This window comes from Microcaecilia unicolor, chromosome 9 (assembly GCF_901765095.1).
Source record: "Microcaecilia unicolor chromosome 9, aMicUni1.1, whole genome shotgun sequence".
Classification (NCBI taxonomy): domain Eukaryota; kingdom Metazoa; phylum Chordata; class Amphibia; order Gymnophiona; family Siphonopidae; genus Microcaecilia; species Microcaecilia unicolor.
In genome coordinates, this window is record NC_044039.1 from 75549731 (window position 1) to 75565095 (window position 15365).

At 48.5% G+C, this 15365-nt stretch overlaps 1 protein-coding gene across 5 annotated transcripts in view; it reads right to left on the reverse strand.

Annotated features, from left to right (window-relative positions):
• Nucleotides 1-15365, reverse strand: part of PRR5 (proline rich 5) — a 652413-nt gene that overhangs the window by 334234 nt on the left and 302814 nt on the right. For 3 of the 5 annotated variants that reach the window (XM_030214308.1, XM_030214307.1, XM_030214309.1), the window contains one exon: nucleotides 6422-6502. In XM_030214308.1, coding sequence (XP_030070168.1) covers nucleotides 6422-6502 — 81 coding nt within the window. Of the gene's footprint in view, nucleotides 1-6421; nucleotides 6503-15365 lie in introns of those variants that run through there. The other 2 variants (XM_030214313.1, XM_030214310.1) reach the window with 2 other exon arrangements.

The window sequence follows — 15365 nt, forward strand, 5'->3', positions numbered from 1 at the left end:
GTCGGGTATTCTGCTGCAGGCAGTAATGAGATGTGAATGTGTGGACAGATGACCACGTCGCAGCTTTGCAAATCTCTTCAATAGTGGCTGACTTCAAGTGGGCTACCGACACTGCCATGGCTCTAACATTATGAGCCATGACATGACCCTCAAGAGCCAGCCCAGCCTGGGCGTAAGTGAAGGAAATGCAATCTGCTAGCCAATTGGATATGGTGCGTTTTCCCACAGCCACTCCCCTCCTGTTGGGATCAAAAGAAACAAACAATTGGGCGGACTGTCTGTTGGGCTGTGTCCGCTCCAGATAGAAGGCCAATGCTCTCTGCAGTCCAATGTGTGCAGCTGACGTACAGCAGGGCAGGAATGAGGACGAGGAAAGAATGTTGGCAAGACAATTGACTGGTTCAGATGGAACTCCGACACAACCTTCGGCAAGAACTTAGGGTGAGTGCGGAGGACTACTCTGTTATGATGAAATTTGGTGTAAGGGGCCTGGGCTACCAGGGCCTGAAGCTCACTGACTCTACGAGCTGAAGTAACTGCCACCAAGAAAATGACCTTCCAGGTCAAGTACTTCAGATGGCAGGAATTCAGTGGCTCAAAAGGAGGTTTCATCAGCTGGGTGAGAACGACATTGAGGTCCCATGACACTGTAGGAGGCCTGACAGGGGGCTTTGACAAAAGCAAACCTCTCATGAAGCGAACAACTAAAGGCTGTCCTGAGATCGGCTTACCTTCCACACGGTAATGGTATGCACTGATTGCACTAAGGTGAACCCTTACAGAGTTGGTCTTGAGACCAGACTCAGACAGGTGCAGAAGGTATTCAAGCAGGGTCTGTGTAGGACAAGAGCGAGGATCTAGGGCCTTGCTGTCACACCAGATGGCAAGTCTCCTCCATAGAAAGAAGTAACTCCTCTTAGTGGAATCTTTCCTGGAAGCAAGCAAGATGCAGGAGACACCCTCTGACAGACCCAAAGAGGCAAAGTCTACGCTCTCAACATCCAGGCCGTGAGAGCCAGGGACCGGAGGCTGGGATGCAGAAGCGCCCCTTCGTCCTGAGTGATGAGGGTCGGAAAACACTCCAATCTCCACGGCTCTTCAGAGGACAACTCCAGAAGAAGAGGGAACCAGATCTGATGCGGCCAAAAAGGAGCAATCAGAATCATGGTGCCTCGGTCTTGCTTGAGTTTCAACAAAGTCTTCCCGACCAGAGGTATGGGAGGATAAGCATACAGCAGACCCTCCCCCCAGTCCAGGAGGAAGGCATCCGATGCCAGTCTGCCGTGGGCCTGAAGCCTGGAACAGAACTGAGGGACTTTGTGGTTGGCTCGAGATGCAAAGAGATCTACCAAGGGGTGCCCCACACCTGGAAGATCTGACGCACTACACGGGAATTGAGCGACCACTCGTGAGGTTGCATAATCCTGCTCAACCTGTCGGCCAGACTGTTGTTTACGCCTGCCAGATATGTGGCTTGGAGCACCATGCCGTGACGGCGAGCCCAGAGCCACATGCTGACGGCTTCCTGACACAGGGGGCGAGATCCGGTGCCCCACTGCTTGTTGACGTAATACATGGCAACCTGGTTGTCTGTCTGAATTTGGATAATTTGGTGGGACAGCCGATCTCTGAAAGCCTTCAGAGCGTTCCAGATCGCTCGTAACTCCAGAAGATTGATCTGCAGATCGCGTTCCTGGAGGGACCAGCTTCCTTGGGTGTGAAGCCCATCGACATGAGCTCCCCACCCCAGGAGAGAAGCATCCGTGGTCAGCACTTTTTGTGGCTGAGGAATTTGGAAAGGACGTCCCAGAGTCAAATTGGACCAAATCGTCCACCAATACAGGGATTTGAGAAACCTCGTGGACAGGTGGATCACGTCTTCTAGATCCCCAGCAGCCTGAAACCACTGGGAAGCTAGGGTCCATTGAGCAGATCTCATGTGAAGGCGGGCCATGGGAGTCACATGAACTGTGGAGGCCTTGTGGCCCAGCAATCTCAACATCTGCCGAGCTGTGATCTGCTGGGACGCTCGCACCCGCGAGACGAGGGACAACAAGTTGTTGGCTCTCGTCTCTGGGAGATAGGCGCGAGCCATCCGAGAATCCAGCAGACCTCCTATGAATTCGAGTTTCTGCACTGGGAGAAGATGGGACTTTGGGTAATTTATCACAAACCCCAGTAGCTCCAGGAGGCGAATAGTCATCTGCATGGACTGCAGGGCTCCTGCCTCGGATGTGTTCTTCACCAGCCAATCGTCGAGATATGGGAACACGTGTACCCCCAGTCTGCGAAGTGCCGCTGCTACTACAGCCAAGCACTTGGTGAACACTCTGGGCGCAGAGGCGAGCCCAAAGGGTAGCATACAGTACTGGAAGTGACGTGTGCCCAGCTGAAATCGCAGATACTGTCTGTGAGCTGGCAGTATCGGGATGTGCGTGTAGGCGTCCTTCAAGTCCAGAGAGCATAGCCAATCGTTTTGCTGAATCATGGGGAGAAGGGTGCCCAGGGAAAGCATCCTGAACTTTTCTTTGACCAGATATTTGTTCAGGGCCCTTAGGTCTAGGATGGGACGCATCCCCCCTGTTTTCTTTTCCACAAGGAAGTACCTGGAATAGAATCCCAGCCCTTCTTGCCCGGATGGCACGGGCTCGACCGCATTGGCGCTGAGAAGGGCGGAGTGTTCCTCTGCAAGTACCTGCTTGTGTTGGAAGCTGTAAGATTGAGCTCCCGGTGGACAATTTGGAGGTTTTGAGGCCAAATTGAGGGTGTATCCTTGCCGGACTATTTGGAGAACCCACTGATCGGAGGTTATGAGAGGTCACCTTAGGTGAAAAGCTTTCAACCTCTCCCCGACTGGTAGGTCGCCCGGCACTGACACTTGGATGTCGGCTATGCTCTGCTGGAGCCAGTCAAAAGCTCGTCCCTTGCTTTTGCTGGGGAGCCGAGGGGCCTTGCTGAGGCGCACGCTGCTGACGAGAGCGAGCGCGCTGGGGCTTAGCCTGGGCCGCAGGCTGTCGAGAAGGAGGATTGTACCTACGCTTGCCAGAAGAGTAGGGAACAGTCTTCCTTCCCCCGAAAAATCTTCTACCTGTAGAGGTAGAGGCTGAAGGCTGCCGGCGGGAGAACTTGTCGAATGCGGTGTCCCGCTGGTGGAGCTGCTCTACCACCTGCTCGACTTTTTCTCCAAAAATGTTATCCGCACGGCAAGGCGAGTCCGCAATCCGCTGCTGGATTCTATTCTCCAGGTCGGAGGCACGCAGCCATGAGAGTCTGCGCATCACCACACCTTGAGCAGCGGCCCTGGACGCAACATCAAAGGTGTCATACACCCCTCTGGCCAGGAATTTTCTGCACGCCTTCAGCTGCCTGACCACCTCCTGAAATGGCTTGGCTTGCTCAGGGGGGAGCGTGTCCACCAAGCCCGCCAACTGCCGCACATTGTTCCGCATGTGTATGGTCGTGTAGAGCTGGTAGGACTGAATCTTGGCCACGAGCATAGAAGAATGGTAGGCCTTCCTCCCAAAGGAGTCCAAGGTTCTAGAGTCCTTGCCCGGGGGCGCCGAAGCATGTTCTCTAGAACTCTTGGCCTTCTTTAGGGCCAAATCCACAACTCCAGAGTCGTGAGGCAACTGAGTGCGCATCAGCTCTGGGTCCCCATGGATCCGGTACTGGGACTCAATCTTCTTGGGAATGTGGGGATTAGTTAATGACTTGGTCCAGTTCGCCAGCAATGTCTTTTTGAGGACATGATGCATGGGTACTGTGGACGCTTCCTTAGGTGGACAAGGATAGTCCAGGAGCTCAAACATTTCAGCCCTGGGCTCGTCCTCCACAACCACCGGGAAGGGGATGGCCGTAGACATCTCCCGGACAAAGGAAGCGAAAGACAGGCTCTCAGGAGGGGAAAGCTGTCTTTCAGGAGAGGGAGTGGGATCGGAAGGAAGACCCTCAGACTCCTCATCAGAGAAATATCTGATGTCTTCTTCCTCTTCCCACGAGGCCTCACGGACCTGTGTCTGCAACCGTGCCCGGCTTGACTCCGTGGAACCACGGCCACGGTGGGAGCGTCGAGAGGTAGACTCCCTCGCCCGCACCGGCGAAGCTCCCTCCGCCGACGTAGTCGGGGAGCCTTCCTGGGAGGCTACCGTAGTCGGTACCGCAAGCGGCACCGATGTCGGAGACCTTCTCCCCGGACAATGGGCCAGCCGGCGCCTGGCTCGACGGTACCGGTGGCGCAAGCACCCCCGGTACCGGAGGGGTAGGGCGCAACAGCTCTCCCAGAATCTCTGGGAGAACGGCCCGGAGACTCTCGTTCAGAGCGGCTGTAGAAAAAGGCATGGAAGCCGATGCAGGCGTCGATGTCAGAGTCTGTTCCGGGTGTGGAGGCTGTTCCGGGCTGTCCAAAGGGGAGCGCATCGACACCTCTTGAACAGAGGGCGAGCGGTCCTCTCGGTGCCGATGCCTACTGGGTGCCGACTCCCTCGGCGACCCAGAGCTCTCGGTGCCGACATGGGAAGGGGACCAGTGACGATGCTTCTTCGACTTCTTGGGACGAAGCATGTCACCGGAGCTTCCCGGCACCGACGAGGAGGACGTAGAATCCAGCCGTCTCTTCCTCGGGGCCGAGACCGAAGGAGGTCGGTCTCGGGGGGGCTGTACCGCAGGAGCCCTCGGAATGGGGGGAGACCCACCCGAAGGCTCACCGCCACCAGCAGGGGAATGGACAGCCCTCACCTGCACTCCAGACGAAGCACCACCGTCCGACGACATCAGCAGCCGAGGAGGTCTCGATACCGACGCCGACGCAGCCTTCCGATGTCGCCCCGATGCAGAGGGCCGATGCCTCGATGCACTCGATGCAATCGGGGGCGAAGATGAAGGTCCAGGCGCCGACGACGTCGAAGCAGTCGATACTCCCGGTGCCGATGCCGACGAAGAGCCCGAGAACAAAATGTTCCACTGGGCTAACCTCGCTACCTGAGTCCGCTTTTGTAAAAGGGAACACAGACTACAGGCCTGAGGGCAGTGCCCAGCCCCCAGACACTGAAGACACGACGCGTGCCTGTCAGTGAGCGAGATTACCCGGGCGCACTGGGTGCACTTCTTGACGACGCTGGAAGACTTCGATGTCATGGGCGGAAAAATCGCGCCGGCAAGATCAAAACTCGAAATGACGAAAATGGCACCGCAAAAATAGGGGGAAGAAAAACTTCGACCGAGGCCTAAATAGGGCCTACCCCGACGACGAAAGAAAACTTACCGGGGCAAAGACTGGAAGTACGGGAAGGGAGAAAACCATAAAGGTCTCCTTCCGACACCTTTTTTTTTTTTTGAACGAAGTCGATAAAACGACGCGCGAGGTCAACTTTGGGGCGCGAACGGCGAAACACGACCGTACCGAGCGCGGACAAAAGAAGACTGGCCGGCACGAGCCGGTTCGGGCGGGAAGACAGCCGCGCATGCGCGGTGCGCATCGGCGCGCGAGGACTAGCAAAGGACTTTGCTAGAAAGTGTTCCGATTGGAGGGGCTGCCGTGGACGTCACCCATCAGTGAGAACAAGCAGCCTGCTTGTCCTCGGAGAAAAAACGATAAACTTGCACATCAAAATTTACACCAGATTTCAGCTGGCATAAGTCTTGTGCCCAGCTTTGGGAACCCACTCTGAGCACCATTGTATAAAGGGCAGCACCTTTTGAAGAACAGCACATTTACTGGCCATTGTAATAAGCTGTGGTAAAAAGGGAGCTGCGCTAGCGGCAGGGCCATTTTTGCCACGTTGAGGCTCTTTTTAGTGCAGAAGGTAAAAAGGCTGAAAAAAGACATGGCCATGCGGTAAGATTGCTCTTACCGCGTGGTCATGCGGGGGGGGGGGGGGGGGAACACTTTCCGCCACCTGCGCTAATCCGGCGGTAACCCTCAACTATTTCCATTAGCGCAGGAAATGCCGTGCACTGGGGTGGAACTACCGCTGGCAGTAGTTCTGGATTGCTGAGTGGTAAGCCCGCGTTGGACTTACCACCGCTTAGTAAAAGGGCCCCTTAGTGCCAATTTTTCCTGGCGCTGAATTTTGAGCACCATGTCCTCCCGCTGCGTGTATGTGCTGGTATTTGGTCATTTACGCATGTTCACAGCACCTACATGTTGGCGCCCTGCTTATCAAATTACCTACAGTATGTAAAACAGTGTGGTTGTTTGACGAAGCACATACAATTACATCTTATGAAGATTCTTTGTGGTCACACTGATAGAACATGCCGGTTTGTACTTGTCGCAGTTTGCAAGTCACTAATTTCATTAAATTCCGAAATCAGTTCCTATCCTGGGCAATGATAAATGATATGTTCCTTACCTCCATCTTTGATTGCTGGTTTCAGTTCTAGCTCATGTGTTTATTTCTGTTTCTCACAGTGCAGTACTCACCTCACGCCTTCGTTGAGATTGTAGAGTTCATGATCTGGAAGGCCCTTGCGCTGGAACACTGCAATTACTCCATTGTGGATACTGCAAAAGACAGAATAATGAGCTGCTTCTTGTTCATGTGGCAGGAATTTTTCCTCATCCAATGGCACCCAGTGCCAACCACATAAGTGCTTTTCAATATTCAACCTAATGTTCACAATTTGGGGTATGAACAAAAGTGCTTCCCAAACTGTGGGCCACAGTTACAAAATTCACATTTGGAAGCCATGACCAGATCATGCAAAAAAACAAAAAAGTCATCACCCACACCTCCCACGTTATAACTAGGCCTAAGTAAGTTCCATAGAAGGTGGGAGATGATGGCTGTACCATAGCTGATCCTATAAGAGGGCTAGAAAGAGTGGCACAGATAGCAAGCTAAGGTTTGTGAGCACATGCTTGTCTGTGGCTTCTATAGCAGGGTTGCAGTCACAAATTTTTGGTAAGCACTGACACACTGGACTATTTGCAACTCATGGGCATGACTGTACCACTTATGAGCTGTAATATTAGCTGCGAACGCATCAAAAATATACTCCATATTTCAGCTTACTTGCTGCGTTTTTCCATTTAATTTATGCTTCAGATTTTTTGCTCTTTTATATATATAAGCCATTAAGCCCATTAAAACGGGCAATATTTTTTATTTCTGACATATAATGTAAAATTTGATGACCGTAATGTGTAGTGCTTGAAAGGGTACAGAGAAAAGTTGGGAGTACAGAGAGAGTGACAGAGTGTGTGTGAGTGTGTGAGAGAGAGAGAGAGAGAGAGAGAGAGAGAGAGAGCTGCTAGGAGTCCCTGTGACAGTGGAGGGTCATTTGCTCCTTAGCCAGTTGTTTGAGGCAGCAAAGCAGGGCTCGTTTTTGAGTAGCCTGCCCCCCTCCCCCATACATCTTCCTGTAACCTATATGGGGTATGTTGCGGTATTGTTGGACTTCAATGAATGAACTGTATGTGTGGTGTGTGTGAGTGACGTGCCTGGGATACATTTCCGGCGTCGCTGTCCCACTGTGTGTGAGAGAGACAAAGTGTGTGTGTGTGTCTGTGTGAAAGAGAGAGAAGAGAGTGTGTGACAGTGAGTTCAGAGAGAGAGACACAGTTGTTTGAGGCAGCAAAGCAGGGCTCGTTTTTGAGTTGCCTGCCCCTCCCCCATACATCTTCCTGTAACCTATATGGGGTATGGTGCGTTATTGTTGGACTTCAATGAGTTCACTGTATGTGTGGTGTGTGTGAGCGACGTGCCTGGGATCCATTCCCCGCGTTGTTGTGCCGCTCTGTGTGTGTGTGTGTGAGAGTGTGTGTGTGTCTGTGTGAAAGAGAGAGAGAGAGACAGTAAGAGTGAATTGTGAGAGAGAGAGAGAGAGCCTCCGAGTTCCAGGCCCCCCTCCCTCCCTCCGAGTTCCAGGCCCCTCCCTCCGTCCCTGTTCCAGGTCCCCTCCCTCCCTCCGATTTCCAGGCCCCCTCCCTCAATCCAAGTTCCAGGCCCCTCCCTCCCTCCGTCCCTGTTGCAGGCCCCTCCCTCCGATTTCCAGGCCCCCCTCCCTCACTCCTAGTTCCAGAGCATCTCCCTCCCTCCAAGGTCGCCGCCGCCGCTCCCCCCTCCCCCGAGGTCACCGCCGGCCCTCTCCATTGAACTCACAGTGCCTCACCTCCGAAAGCGCAGCAGACAGCGGCAGCTCACGTCCCTTCTGGCTTCCTTCCTTCCCTGTGTGCCGCCCTTGTGTGACATAACTTCGGCGAGAGCGGGACACAGGGAGGGAAGGAAGGCCGAAGGGAGGCGATCTGCCGCTGTCTGCTGCGCTTTCGGAGTTGAAGCGCTGTAAGTTCAATGGAGAGGGCCCGGGTGGAGGGGGGCCGGCGGTGACCTCAAGGGGGGAGCGGGGCGGGGATGTGTGACGTGCCGCACATGGGCGGGAGCAGGAAGTGGGTGTGTTCAGCAGTTGTGATTGTTTATAAGGTGCGGGCGGAGGAGGTGGGTGTGGGTCAGTCACTCTTCATTTATATAGTAGGATATATATATATATATATATACACACACACACACACACACACATACAGAGTATAATTTTGAAACTCTCTGCCAAGCTTTTATCTGTGCTGAGAGGGCAAGTGATCAAAGCACAAATTTATACAGGTTAACACATGTTCACCTATGTAAAACGTTTTATTACTCCTTTAATGTATTTTACTGGTTTGATTTCTTTTCCAGTAGTATGTGCCTGCAGATAGGATTATGCCACAATGCTTTCAAGAGACTTAAATGCAGCAACTTATTTTATATAGGATACATTCATTTTCTACTTTATACAAGGAAACAGTCACTTCTCTGATGAGAAAGACAGTAGTGCAGAGTTCCCAGCCTGTGATAACCAGAATGCACTCCTAATACTACTACTACTACTATTTAACATTTCTAGAGCGCTACAAAGTGTACGCAGCGCTGTACAAACACAGAAGAAAGACAGTCCCTGCTCAAAGAGCTTACAATCTAATAGACAAAAAGTAAAGCATTTAAATTTAAAATATTTAAGCAGTCAAGCACAAGAGAACAGTCACAGAAGGACAGAAGATGTTGAAGGGTGGTCAGTGTGATTAGGTGTAACTCTGGTTGGAGTAGTGGGAGAAGGTGATAGAAGAATAGAAATGGGTGAGGTAAAGTAATGAGTGGGTTGATAGGGAGGTTATATAAGACATGTCACTCTAGGGGTGGGTGGGTAGAGGGGTAGGGTGGGTAGGATTAAGTCTAAAGCAGGAGAAGGTATTCTCTGCAGCCTATCTGTGAGATGGAAAATGCTCTCTGAAGCTGCTGCTATAAGTTGTTAGTTTTCTCTCCCTGAAAGAGATCCAAGCCACACCCACGAAGTTCAAACTGTCAGTGGGGAGGGTGAGGGGAGGAAATGGCAGTGCTTGATGAAAAAGAGAGCTCAGTTTGATAGGAGATATACTATAGGATGTAATTCTGAGGCCAGGCTAAGTCTAAAGCAGGAGAAGGTATTCTCTGCAGCCTATCTGTGAGATGGAAAATGCTCTCTGAAGCTGCTGCTATAAGTTGTTAGTTTTCTCTCCCTGAAAGAGATCCAAGCCACACCCACGAAGTTCAAACTGTCAGTGGGGACGGTGAGGGGAGGAAATGGCAGTGCTTGATGAAAAAGAGAGCTCAGTTTGATAGGAGATATACTATAGGATGTCATTCTGAGGCCAGGCTAAGTCTAAAGCAGGAGAAGGTATTCTCTGCAGCCTATCTGTGAGATGGAAAATGCTCTCTGAAGCTGCTGCTATAAGTTGTTAGTTTTCTCCCCCTGAAAGAGATCCAAGCCACACCCACGAAGTTCAAACTGTCAGTGGGGAGGGTGAGGGGAGGAAATGGCAGTGCTTGATGAAAAAGAGAGCTCAGTTTGATAGGAGATATACTATAGGATGTCATTCTGAGGCCAGGCTAAGTCTAAAGCAGGAGAAGGTATTCTCTGCAGCCTATCTGTGAGATGGAAAATGCTCTCTGAAGCTGCTGCTATAAGTTGTTAGTTTTCTCTCCCTGAAAGAGATCCAAGCCACACCCACGAAGTTCAAACTGTCAGTGGGGACGGTGAGGGGAGGAAATGGCAGTGCTTGATGAAAAAGAGAGCTCAGTTTGATAGGAGATATACTATAGGATGTCATTCTGAGGCCAGGCTAAGTCTAAAGCAGGAGAAGGTATTCTCTGCAGCCTATCTGTGAGATGGAAAATGCTCTCTGAAGCTGCTGCTATAAGTTGTTAGTTTTCTCCCCCTGAAAGAGATCCAAGCCACACCCACGAAGTTCAAACTGTCAGTGGGGAGGGTGAGGGGAGGAAATGGCAGTGCTTGATGAAAAAGAGAGCTCAGTTTGATAGGAGATATACTATAGGATGTCATTCTGAGGCCAGGCTAAGTCTAAAGCAGGAGAAGGTATTCTCTGCAGCCTATCTGTGAGATGGAAAATGCTCTCTGAAGCTGCTGCTATAAGTTGTTAGTTTTCTCTCCCTGAAAGAGATCCAAGCCACACCCACGAAGTTCAAACTGTCAGTGGGGAGGGTGAGGGGAGGAAATGGCAGTGCTTGATGAAAAAGAGAGCTCAGTTTGATAGGAGATATACTATAGGATGTCATTCTGAGGCCAGGCTAAGTCTAAAGCAGGAGAAGGTATTCTCTGCAGCCTATCTGTGAGATGGAAAATGCTCTCTGAAGCTGCTGCTATAAGTTGTTAGTTTTCTCTCCCTGAAAGAGATCCAAGCCACACCCACGAAGTTCAAACTGTCAGTGGGGACGGTGAGGGGAGGAAATGGCAGTGCTTGATGAAAAAGAGAGCTCAGTTTGATAGGAGATATACTATAGGATGTCATTCTGAGGCCAGGCTAAGTCTAAAGCAGGAGAAGGTATTCTCTGCAGCCTATCTGTGAGATGGAAAATGCTCTCTGGTGTACCCTCCTAAAGTCAATGGGCGTGTGGCCTGGAGAACATCCACTCCAACCTTTCATCCTCCCCACCCCCCCACCCCCACCAAGCCTAAATGAGCCTCCCAAAAGCCCTATTTGCCAAACCAGTGAGAAGAGGGTGCTTTAAATCCTTCTAGCTTGTTTTCCAGCAATGATCTGACACCGGAATCAGATCACTGCTAGATGCCATGCTAATAGGACATAAAATATTCTTTTCCAGCTGGCTTGATGCAATAGAGCCTTTGATGGTGTACTTGGGGTAAGCAGGGAAGGGGGAATGCCTTAGGAGCAATCTTCTGGGGGGGGGGGGGGGGGGGAGAAGGCGAGTCCTTGGTGTTAGGGTGAAGGCTCAGGATCCACCTTCTCTCCATTTGTACACAGCTAGCATGCCAAACTGACACACTAAAAGTTTGCTACCGCCCAAACAGGTGCTAAATTAATTATGCCACAACTTTATATTAAATTTAGTTCCTAGCATTGGTGGCTTAAGGCTTTCAGGATAAGTGTCTGATGGGGGTTTAAATCAGTGTCAACTCCAGAATTCAGTACAGTAGCCCTAATTACCAGAACAGCGAGTTATCTGAAGCAAATCAAAGCCATAGAAAAAAAGACCAGGCCACACTTAACATCATGAATGGGCTCGGCTAAGAGAGGATGCTGGGAACCAGAAACAGTACCAGGAAGCTGCAGCTTCCTGAAATATAACTTGACCTCTTGCAGTCAAGCTTCCAACATGTAGAGTCTTTTTATCTGTCAAAAATTCTTTGTGTTAAGCTTCAAGTTCTTTTTTATTTTTACTAGTTTCTGCTTCAATTGTGACCTACTTCCTGACTACAGTTCCGCCTCACTTGTAGCTGCTGTTCCCAGGGCTGCTTTAACTACCTATGGGGTAATGCGCAAACTTTTGTGGATGGGTCCCCCTCATTCCAGCGGCACAGCTACCTTAGCCCCCTGCCAAAAAATTGTTGGATTATTTGTAGTAAATAATTAGCAGATTTTAGTACACACAGCTTCAGCTTTAGAAATGTTAATTTCTTTCTTCATCTCTCTCTCATTCACCCCTGAATAATTCACTGCTGAGTCACTTTAAAGTTGAAGTAACAAAACATCTGTTTACTCACAGTTTGTAGTTAGATTATAATCAGACAGGCTTTTATATACATATTACTATACATTTGTATTATCAGTTCCTTCCATGTGCTTAGATGGTAATGGATGCTCACACCACCATAGATCCTCTCAGGTTAGGAGAGATCATGAGCTCCATGTGCTCCATGTGCTGCATGTGCTGCATCTGCTGTGTCTAACCCCCACAGGAAGTTACATAGCTGTGTGACCTCTCTAAGTAATTCACATCAGAGGTCACAGAGTAATCACAGAGAAATAACAGGTGACAGGCAATGCATGTAAAATACAATTACATTCCAACAAACCCCTTCTCATGCATAACTGTCATGCAATTATTTATTCATACAAAGTCCAAGCTTTATACGCAGATTCACAAATGTTCTCTGGGTAACGGTTTGGTCATGATGTCAGCTGTCATCTCACTGGTGTGACAATAGTGTAGACTTATGACCCCTTCTTTCGCCAACTCTCGCACGTTGTGGTATTTCGTTGCGATGTGCTTGGTGCGTGACTGAACCTTGTCATTTTGTGACAGTCGGATGCAGCTCTGATTATCTTCCATTATCTGGATTGGTCTCTTTTCAGCTATTCCGAAATCCAGCAAAAGTTTTTCAATCCACATCAGTTCTCTGCACGCTTCCGATACAGCCACGTATTCAGCTTCTGTAGAAGACAAACTCACAATACTTTGTTTATGACTGGCCCATGAAATGTGTACATTTCCATACATAAACACATATCCACTTGTGGATTTATAATCAGAATGATCCCCTGCCCAATCTGAATCACAGTAACATATTAGTTTTGGATTACTATTGGCTGAAATCTTTAATTTACAATCAATGGTACCCTTTAAATACCTTACCATCCTTTTAACTGCAGTCCAATCTGATTTGGTAGGTGAGCTGACCCTTCTGCTCAAAATTCCTACTGCATTTGCTATATCAGCCCTGTATGTGGTAGCTAGATATAAAAGCTTACCTATGGCTGATCTATATTGGATGTTATCTGGTAAAGGTTCTCTTACTGTTTCATCCTTCAGAAAATCAGTGATCATGGGAGTGCTTACAACTTGGGCATCTTGCATACCTAAACTTTCAATAAGCTCATTTATTTTCTGCTTCTGGCTTAGAAGATAAGAACCATCATTTTGTTTCTCAATTTCTATACCAAGATAGTATGACACATTACCCAGTTCTTTTATCTCAACATTGAGGTTTAAACACTTTACAATGTCCTTGTACTCTTGCTCACTTTTGCTTGCAATGAGCAGATCATCAACAAAAGCTAAAATGTATGCATATTGTCCATTTCTGCACCTAGTGTACAAACATTTATCTGCTTCACCTTGCTTAAATCCTAAATTTGTCAATATTTCATGCAATTTATCATTCCAACATTTTGCACTTTGCTTTAATCCATAAAGACCTTTGTTTAATTTACACACTAGCTGTCTTTGTTTTGTATTTATGAAACCTGTTGGCTGTTCCATGTACAAGTCTTCAGTTATATCTCCGTGAAGAAACGCTGTTTTCACATCAATGTGTTTGACTTGCATGCCTTTTGAGACTGCAATGCTCAGAAGTGTTCTTATTGTCGTGTGTTTCACTACAGGTGCAAACACTTCATCAAAATCTTCTCCATATTTTTGAAGATATCCCTTTGCGACTAATCTGGCTTTATACCTTTCCACTTTTCCTTGTGCATTCCTTTTTAACTTGAATACCCATTTGCATCCTATAGCTTTCTTGCCAGGAGGTAATTTTGTAAGAATCCAAGTATTATTTTTATCCAATGCATCAATTTCTTCTTGTGCAGCTTTATGCCATTCAGCAGCTTCTTCTGCTGGCATTTTCTCAATCTCATCCCATGTTAAGGGCTCTTGAGCTTCTGCTGACTTTGTTAGGTAAGACAGTCTTGGGGGTGGAACACCTTTGTTTTCCCTGGATGAGCGTCTGACAACAGGTTGGTCTGACCTTTCCGCATCCTCTAAATCTGAGAGTTCTTCTCCAATTGATTCCCCTTCTCCAACTGTACTGTCTTCTTCAATGATCCTTTCTGTGTCTGCTTCCTCTGCCTGTTCCTCGTTAGATACAGATGAGTTGCTTTCAGACATCTGCCTTGGTATGGCATTTATATACACTGGCATGTCTATTATTGTTCTAGTTTCATATTCTGGATGATAAGGCTCATCTGGGATAATCCAGCCTTTATCAACCCTTTTGTTTTCATCAAAATATGTAACATGTCTTATGCCAACAATGCCAGTTTTCAGATTCAAAATTCTATATCCTTTGTGTCCTGGAGCATAGCCAACTAAAATGCCCCTTTCTGTTGTGGAATCCAGCTTATGCCTTCTTTGCTTTGGTTCATGAGCATATGCTGTACTTCCAAATGTTCTTATGTGTGACAGGTTTGGCTTCCTACCATGCCATGTCTCATGAGGTGTGCGCTCAGCGCCTTTAGTTGGCATTCTGTTTTGTAGGTACACTGCTGTGAGAATGGCTTCCCCCCATAGTCTTTTAGGGAGATTGCTATCTGACAGCATACATCTGGTCATTTCCACAAGTGACCTAAATTTTCTCTCTGCAACAGAATTTTGCTCTGGTGTATAAGCTACTGTTGTGATATGTTGAATGCCTTCCTGTTCTAGAAATGTGCGCATGCTTTGTGAAATGAACTCACCACCATTGTCGGTCTGAAGAACCTTTGGTTTTCTTTCAAATTTATTGCTCACCATGGTTACGTATTTCTTCAGCATGTCTGTGACTTGACTTTTTTCTTTCAGCAAATAGGCCACACAATATCTAGAGAAATCATCCAAGAATATTAGCACAAATCTGTTATTTCCCAATGATGGGATATTAAACGGTCCACATAAGTCACTGTGTATTAAGTCCAGCACTTTATTACTCCTATTTCCTGTGTATGCAGGAAATGAGGGTCTCACACCCTTTTGAGTGACACAGTCTATGCATTTCTCCATTTTACCAGCATCTGCACTTATCTGAATGCCGGTGGCCAGTTGCTTACTGTAAAGATCCTGGATCACCTTAGAATCACGATGTCCCAGGCGGCGGTGCCAGATTTCCGGACTACATTTACCATCATTCTTCCTTACTTGCGCCATATGTGAGGCTTCACCTGAAATGTTCAGCTTATAAACATCATTATGCATAAAAGCTTCAGCATACACTTCATCATTTTTAGAGATTGTGCACTTACTGTTTTCAAAATGAATCACAAATCCCTTCTTATCTAATGTAGATACACTAAGCATATTACAAACTGCTTGGGGAATATACAAGACATCACTTACAGGAAT